This window comes from Lipotes vexillifer, unplaced genomic scaffold, assembly GCF_000442215.2.
Source record: "Lipotes vexillifer unplaced genomic scaffold, Lipotes_vexillifer_v1.1 scaffold774, whole genome shotgun sequence".
In the NCBI taxonomy this organism is placed as follows: domain Eukaryota; kingdom Metazoa; phylum Chordata; class Mammalia; order Artiodactyla; family Lipotidae; genus Lipotes; species Lipotes vexillifer.
In genome coordinates, this window is record NW_006788102.1 from 42,031 (window position 1) to 50,583 (window position 8,553).

The 8,553-nt window shown below is 59.2% G+C and overlaps 1 protein-coding gene across 1 annotated transcript in view; it reads left to right on the top strand.

Moving 5' to 3' along the window:
* LOC103082863 (nuclear pore membrane glycoprotein 210-like) overlaps positions 1 to 3,479 on the top strand; it is a gene marked incomplete at its 5' end in the record, with an annotated part of 44,270 nt that extends 40,791 nt beyond the window's left edge. The window contains 5 exons of the mRNA XM_007461242.1: positions 168 to 418; positions 1,503 to 1,719; positions 1,929 to 2,024; positions 2,112 to 2,195; positions 3,379 to 3,479. Coding sequence (XP_007461304.1) covers positions 168 to 418; positions 1,503 to 1,719; positions 1,929 to 2,024; positions 2,112 to 2,195; positions 3,379 to 3,479 — 749 coding nt within the window. The remainder of the gene's footprint in view (positions 1 to 167; positions 419 to 1,502; positions 1,720 to 1,928; positions 2,025 to 2,111; positions 2,196 to 3,378) is intronic.
* Positions 3,480 to 8,553: the final 5,074 nt, after the last annotated feature.

Below are 8,553 nucleotides of genomic sequence, written 5' to 3' on the forward strand. Positions count from 1 at the left end.
GGGGGGGGGGGGTGGGGAACTGAAGAGGGACTTGCCAGGAGGCCCCTGGAGGAGGGCATGCCTCACCCGGGCTCTGCAGGGTGGGTAGGAGTCCTCCAGGGAGCAGGGTTAGCATCAGGGCCTAGGTGGAGAGGAGACGAGGTGGAATAACGCCCTCGTCTCCACAGGCCGGTACCTCTGCTCGGTGACTATGCTCAGGCTTACGGACAAGCAGCTGAAGCACCTGAGTCTGAAGTGGACAGCACTGCTGGTCACTCCCTCTCTCCCAGGAAGCCACTTCTCCGGAGAGCAGGTCGGGGCCGAGGTGCCCTTCAGCCCAGGGCTTTACACTGACCAGGCTGAAATCCTTTTGAGCAACCACTACACCAGCTCCGAGGTCAAGGTCTTTGGTGCCATGGAAGTTCTGGAGAACCTGGAGGTGAGTGGTGACCACGCAGGAGCCAAGGCCTCAGAGGGACCAAGAGGCAGGGAGGACCAGCTGGGGTGTGGAAATCCTGGACCACCTCTCTTTAAAATTACAGTTTTTCAGGGAATTCCCCGGTGGTCCAGTGGTTAGGACTCCACACTTTCACTGCTGAGGGCACTTGTTCAGTCCCTGGTCAGGGAACTGAGGTCCTGCAAGCTGCATGGTGCAAAATTAAAAAACTAAAAAATTTTTAAAATTAAGTCCCTTTGCCCTTTTCCCCATAGCACTGCTGCTGTCTGTCGGCCTGTAGAATCGTGTGAATGGTCGTGATTGCCCCCGGTCTTCCCCAGCTGGAAGTGACTTACGGGGGGAGGCACTGAGTGCAGGGCCCACCTGACACATGGCATCTGCTCAGCGAACGTGTCACGTGTCCATGAATGAATTCAGGGCAGGAGGGCAGGCCGACGAGGGGCAGGAAGAAAAGCTCTAACCTATCACTGATCCACTGATGCCACACACCTGGGGACGATGGTGTCCCCATCTCTGGGCCTGGGTTTCCCCCTTCGTTGAGTGGCGGTTCAGAACACCGGTCCTGCGGCCCGGCAGGCCGGGAGGAGGTCGGGGTGATGTGCGAGGGGCTCGCTGGTGTCTCCGCCGGTTCCTTCTCTGGTCTTGCTGCGGCAAACGTAGCTGAATGTCCTCACAGTGACACAGGCATGGAGTCGCTATTGGTGGTGGCGCGCCTGCTGGGCCCCAGGCTGGGCTGCTGGCCACGGGCCATGGACAGAGCTCCTGGCTGCTCCCTTGGGAAGCTGGAGTTTGGTGATCGCTCACGCACTGCAGCATTTTTTTTAAGGAGCTCTTGATTAGAATTCCATGATATTGATTTGTCCTTTCCCTAAAAATGCCCCAGCATAGACAGCATGCTCCCCTGAGTTTGCGGATTGCACACCTGTCAGAAGTGCCCAGGCCTCCTCACCTGCCTGGGAAGTGGTAACTGGTAGGGTCCCCGCCATCGGCCCCCGGGCCCAGGAGGGCAGCTCACGTGTGTCAGGCAGATGTGGGGTGTGCCCCTCAGTCCTGACGTCTCTCCCAGGTGAAGTCCGGGTCCCCAGCCGTGCTGGCCTTCGTGAAGGAGAAGTCTCTGGGGCTGCCCAGCTTCGTCACCTACACAGTCGGCATCTCGGACCCCACGGCCGGCAGCCAGGGGCCTCTGTCCACCGCCCTGACCTTCTCCAGCCCCACCACTAACCAGGCCATCACCGTCCCCGTCACCATGGCCTTCGTGATGGATCGCCGGGGACCTGGTGCTCGTGAGTTACGGGACAGGACACCCGCTGGGAGGGACCTGGCAGAAGGGACGGGCAGAGTGGTCCAGGTGGGAGTGGAACCGGGAGTCTGAAGGCTGCAGGAGCAGAAATGCAGAATGTGTCTCTCACCCGGGGCCCCTCCCCCTCTGAGCACGCACACGACGTGAGGGGCTCCGCGCACAGTTCGGTAACTCCCTTTCCTTGGACCACAGACGGCTCCGGCCTCTTCCAGCACATCCTGGACTCCTACCAGGTCATGTTCTTCACGCTGTTTACCCTGCTGGCCGCGACCGCGGTCACGATCATAGGTGAGGCGGGCGTGCCGTGTCCCCACCCCCCGATTGCTCCCCCATCCCCACTCCCACTCCCACCCTAACCACCTGTGCGTCTCGCAGCCTACCACACGGTCTGCACACCCCGGGAGCCCACCACACCACCGGCCCTCTCCCCGCGAGCCAGCCCTCGGCACAGCCCGCACTGTGAGTAGCCACCCTGAGGAGCAGGCGGCGGGGGAGGATCTCCAGGTCTCAGAAGGCCTGGCCCTGGGCATGAGCTGCAGCTGGGGTGTGAGGCCCAGAGCGCAGGTCTGCGAGCTGGTGGGGTAACGGGAGCTGGCGGATGCTGGTCCCGGAGGGGCTGGTGCCAGGGAGCCCTGTCTCTGCGGGGGTCGGGGGGGGGGCCGGAGTCCCACCCGCTGGGGCTACCATGAAGGGCTCTCAGCTGGGGCTGGACGGGCTGACACAGAGGTGAGGGTTCTGGGAGGTCCCGACACGGTGTTTCTCTGATGGAGAAGAATCACTGGCCTCATTCCTGTTAGTGGCCCCCCTTCCTCTGGTGGCCCTGAAGCCCTGGTGACCCTGCACAACCCCAGGGTCTCCTCTCTCTGTGAGTGGTATCCCCTGAGGCTGTGCAGTACCCAACCTGCACAGCTGTCCGTGGCAGCCCTGTGTCTCCAGATTCCCATTCAAGGGTTGTCTCCCTTCCACAAGGAATCCTTGAGGGGGTGTCTACTGACCTATGGGGCCATGGCCTGGCTTCAGGGGCTCCGTGAGTTTTTTGAAAGAGGACACAACTGTGTATATAGATTGGTGTTCCTGGGGTAACAAGATCCTACATGCATCCTGGACCCCTAGAATCACAGCCTTCTCTCAGGCCTGCGACGCCCGGGGAAAGCCGTGGACTGCTCAGCAGCTCGCTTCCCCATGTCGACTCCGATTCATCATCCAGCAGTGCTTGCAGTGGGTGGTCGCCTTGCTAACTGCGTCCCCCAGCACACCCCTCCCCGGTTTGTTGGAGCCACGCCGGGGGCTTTGCGTTGCCTCCTGGGCACTCCAGACCCTTCGCACACGTTGGAGTCTGTTTGTGCAGCTTTCTCTGCCCAGATGGACAGGCCCGCTCCCCGTGTGCCCCGTGGACGGGACGCGGCCGTGGGATCCTGGGACCTGGCAGGCCGTGCGCGCCGGGAAGTCAGGGTCACGGTCCAGGCCGCTGCGTGCGCAGCTCAGCAGGCCCCTGTGGGCCTCGTGTGCTGGCCTGGGAGCCGGGGGCGTAGCTAGGCAGCAGCCCCTCGGAGCCGTTGTCTGGCGTAGGCCCTGCGGGGTGTGAGGAACGTAGAGGTCTCCCTTTGGCTCCTTGCTCACCAGGGCTCTCTTCCCACCCTAGATGTTCCTGCCTCATCGCCAACGCCTTTCAACACGCTGCTTCCTGCTCGCAGAGCCAGCCCTCCCTCGGGGCTGTGGAGCCGGGTGTACCCCTCCCACTAGTCAGGAAGGCCAGGACCCCCGTGCCTCCACCACCCCAGGGCCGGGCCTGCTGGGTCCAGCCTGGAGCAAGCCCGGCCGCCGCTGCCGCCCCCGCCCCCCCCTCCTGTAACTAGTTTAGGCCATGCTCACCAGCTTGTTCTTATAAGTAGGAGTTTAAGTTTGTTGTCTGGGGGTTTTTGTTGTTGTTGTCCTGTTATGCTGAGAGTCTTGCAAAGGCAGAGACCTTGGCTCATTCCTCAGCCTGGTTGTCTGGGGTTTCGGGACGATGTACACTTCGGCTTTTAGTTTCTTGGTCTCTAAAATCGCTCCCTTCTCAGGAGCTGGAGCCAGTGGGAGTCTGTGGAGAAGGGGTCTGTAGATGCTGTGATAGCGGTGGTCTCAGGGAAAGGACTTTTTATTGCATTTTTTACTTGTGTGGGTTCTTCTCTCTATGGAAAGTGGACTTTTCCCCTCGTCGGGCTGCTGCTGGGAAATGATTGCAGCAAACAGACACGAGTGACAGGGACTGCCCCGTCCCTGCACAAGGAGCCTCAGGACCGGGGCCAGGGCGCCCGGCTCAGCCTCGGGGGCGCCCGAGACGCCGGGGAGCTGGGAGCCGGGCCTCCTGCCCGCCTCGGGCCACTGTGAGTGGATGGCCATCCTCTGTGGTGCTTTGTTTCCCGAGTGGTGTACTTGGCCTCGGCCCCAGGGGGTCCAGCTCATCCTCCCGGTCCTGGCTTCGCTATCAGCGCAGGGACTTCGGAATCGGAGCTGGGAAATGTCCTTGGCCTGGAGACAGGGACTTTCCTTGTGTTCCACTGTTCCGCCCACGCACAGACCCATGTTCTCTGTCCCTCCCTCTGTACAAGCACCTCGCGGATCTGAGCCTCTGCCGCCCCTCGGGACGGCCTCCCTCCGGGCAGCTCCCAGGACGGGCCGGGGAGGGGGCGACTCGGAAAACACCCTCCTTCCCAGCCCTCGTCCATACAGCAGCTGAGACCTCCAGGACGCGGCCCCTCCTGAGGCCGGGGTGCCGTCCCGCCCCCAGGAAGGCCCGGAGCCTGGCAGGCGTGGACCCCGAGCTGCACACGTGAATCCGCCTCAGCCCTTTGGGACTGAGCCCTGCGATTTATTTTTTTAAAGCTGGAGACAGGAAGAATTGTGCCTTGCATATTACTTGAGCTCAAACTGGCAATTTGGATGTAAATAGGCGCATTTCTACTTGGTTTATTTAATAAAGCTCTATAATTTCTTAAGATGAGCGTGATTATTGCCGGAATCACATGCGTCCTGCCCAGAAAGTGACCCAGGCCTGGTGACATTGCTTGCCGTTGTGTGCATTTGGGGAGCAGGTCTGTGTCCTGCCAGCCTCTCTTCTCTAGCTGGGCAGCCCAGCCTCCCTCCCACCCCCGAGGGACCGGCAGGCACCAGGGCGGGGTGCCGTAGTGTCTGCCTACAGCTGCCTGCTCAAGGCCCCCAGACAGGCCTTCCCTGTCGGAGGACGTGGCAGCCCTGCCCACACATCACTGGGGTCACCTAGACGGCCTCTCGGCTCCCCTCCCTCTCCAGCCGTCCCCTTCTCTCTGCAGCTCTGGCTCCACCACCCCACCCCCTGAGACCATCTCCCCGGGTCACCAGCGCTCTGCCCGGCCTCTACAGCCAGACACCGGCCCCATTAGTTAACTGGCCCTGCCTTGCTGGCAGCCCCTCCTCTGTGTCCCCCGGCCCCTCACCCTGTGCCCCTCAGGGTTGGCCCTCCCAGCCCCAGGCCGTGCCTGCGGCCTTCACGGGGCAGTCGTGCGAGGTCATCCTGAGTGCCCCGTGGGGCAGGGCCTGGCATCACGTGTCACAGGGGTGGGAACGGAGGCTTAGAGACAGGTAGCCACCCAAGGTCGCAGGCCACCCAGAGGTGCTGCTGGTGGAGACCAGCTGTCCCGGACATCACTTGCCGGCCTCCTCGGAGTCTGAGCCCCTGACGCGGAGCTGGAGAAAGAGCAGCCAGAATTTCAATGCAAAATTTGCATTTCCCACAGCCCCTTGCGCTGCTAGAAGCCATGTGGGGCCAGAGCAGAGCAGCTGTGTCCCAGGCAGCTGGTGAAACGGTGCCCCGAAGGGACGGGTGCCCTGTTCACCTCCCGTCCTGTCCCATCAATGCTGGCTCAGCAGACCCGGTGGGGCTCTGCCTGGCAAGGACGGTCGGGCCACCAGAGTCACTGGGCTGTCACTAGGCTGGGTCCAGCCTGCACCCCAACCCGGGTCGGCACCCCCTGACGCCCAGGCATCAGGGGCAAGAGTTTTGGGCTTTCTTCTCCCCAGACGTCACCATCATCTTAAAGCATGTGCTGCTAGAAACAACCAGACCCGGCCAGAGGCGAGGGCGTTCACAAAACCCAGTGACGTCCTTCAGCTTTCTGTTCCCAAACTAACCAAGCAACTTTCACTCCCTAAAGGGTGCCAAAAAATGCTTTTAGCACCATTTAGCACTAAAATTATAATATTGCATATAGATTATTTTTTCCTCCAGAATTCCTAAGTTTGGCCAGAAAATAACGCTGTGTCTCTCTCTGTCTCCCCCTGTTTTTCTGTGTGTGTGTTGGTGTGGGGGGCATACTGGAAATGTTGCATCTCGAGGTCTGAAATACCACCTATGAGACAGCCCAGAACCTGGGCATCCGGGTGGGTGGGAAAGGCATGGAGTTTAGAGATGAGGTGGCCAGGGGTGCAGGCCCCCCGTCTGGGGCTAGAGCGGAATTGTGTTCCCTCCCTGCGCTGCAGTGTTCCCCGGTCTGCATCTGGCCTGCCTGCCACCCCCGGTGGCTCCGGGGGAAGAGGTGGTAGGTGGGCTGCATGCTCAACCCAGCCCTCAGCCTCCCAGGGCCTCCCCCAGAGGCTGATTGCATTCCCCCCATGGAGGGGGCGCCACGGTCACGTGACTTGCTTTGGCCAACGGGAAGTGGGTGGAAGTGACCGCATGTCAGTTCAGAGCCTGTGCTTAAAGAGGCCTCACCGGTTTCTGCTCACCCTCCTTGTCCTTCTGCTATTGACAGAATAACAAGGAAACCCAGGTAGCTGCTGGCCCCTGGAGGAGGAGAGACATCTAAGAGGGACCTGAGACAGATCTGCCCATCCCAGACCAACTGATCTGCAGACTTGTGACCTTGAGAGTAAATGATGATAGTTACAAACCACTGACTTTGGGGACAGTTTGTTAGGCAGCGCTGTTGCAGCAGTAGGTGACTGATACAAAGCGTGGCATGGATTCCCTTCTGGCTGAGCCCATCAGGGTAGGTTTCTGCCACTGTCACAGAGTCTGATTGACATGGTTGCAGCCTCGTGCTCCCTTACCTTCAGTCTGTTTTCTCCTGGGCCCTGCCCAGGGCTGCCCCTTTGGCCCATCCCACTGGACAGGGCTTTCCAGTGGCCCTGGCAGAGGCTGGAAGGGCGCCTGGTGCTCAGAGCCTGGGCCAGGCACTCAGGCAGGCACCTCAGAGGCCCCCGTTTCCTCCCTCTTGGGAGGGGCCCAGTCAACCTCACCCTCGGGCTGCTGCTCTCATCCTGTTGTCACCCCAGTGGGCTGGGTGAGACATGTCCTGCTCATGGCAACAACCCGGAGCAAGAGGGCAGGAGGGAACACACAGCCCCCCAGGGGCTGGGCTGGGACAGGCCTGCTAGCCGGTGCTCTCCAGTCCCTTGAACAAAACCAGTCGCGAGTCTGAATCTAGAATCAAGACTCAGGAATAGTCTGCCTTGGCTGGGAGGAGCTGCAAAGCCACAGATGTGAACGGAGGGGTCAAGAGTCAAGGTCATTAAATAAATAAATAAATTTATTTAACAAAAGAGTCAAGGTCATTAACACAAAGCAGTCATGGGTTGTCTTTTTTCTTATTGTTCAACTCCCTCATCATACATCATACAGATGGGAAAACTGAGGCCCAGAGACAGGAAGGGACTAGCAGGGGCCACCCCTTGAGTAGCACACCAGGCCCCGGCCCTGAAGGTCAAGGTCGTCCCCCACCACCACCCCCGCCTCCCCAGAGCAGTGACACAGGTCATGAGGACGCATTAGTCAGTGGCGTGGGCCTTTCACCCTATGATTAGTTCTCAAGGATCCTGTCTAGATCCACAATTTCAACATCACATAAAGTGAGCAATCTCAGAGAGAGAGAAAGGAAGAAAACAAAGCCGGGAACCGTGCGTTTGGTGATTCTCTATTATTTTGTTTTATGTTGTATGTAATTAGCACATAAACTTCCGTGGAAGATTTCATTAGCAGACTCATCAGGTGACCACTTTTTCACGTGGGGAGTATTTACTGAAGGCAAATAAAGACAATTTATAAGAACCAGTAAAGTGGAATCCCATTTTCCCATTGCTCCACAGCTGCAAGGTGTAATGGCTCCAGGGCAGTGGCGGCTCCCTCTCTGGGTCCTTCTCCACAGAGGGGTACATCAGGAGGCCAAGGGCAGCAGCCCAGAGCCTGGTGGACAAGGCCCAGGCACCAGGTAGATCTCCTGCCTGTGCCACTAACTAGCCAGGGGACCTTGACCTTGAGTACTTCCTGTCATCTCTCTGAGCCTCAGTTTCCCCGTCTGCAGAGTGGTAATTATCACACTACCTCCTCCGTAGGTGTGCCGTGTGGACTGAATGAGCTCCTGTATTAAAATCCCCAGCATGGTGGTGAGCAAACATTTGGTGCTCAGCAAATAGGAACCTTTCTGCCTTCTTCTCCCTGGTGATTAGACACAGTTGTCCTCACTCTCTTGGGGGCCACGACACATCCCGCAGGAGTCCCTGTCACTGCTCACCCGGCCAACTGAAGCAAATCAACAATCAGGTCCAGGCTCACAAACGTGGATGATGGGCCAGGCAGGCGGCCCCCGAATGCAAGGGGCTGGGGGTGGACGCTGGCGACCTGAGTGCACGGCCTCACCCACTGACCTCCAGCTGCCAGGTGGGGACAAAGCCCAGTGGGGCCCATTCTTCTAGTTTTCTAGAGACTCGAAAAATCCTTTGGGGGGGCAGTAAAACCTTCCACCTTATAAATAACGGTAATAAAATTAAAGTTTAAAAAATTAAAAAAAAAAAAAAAAAAGCT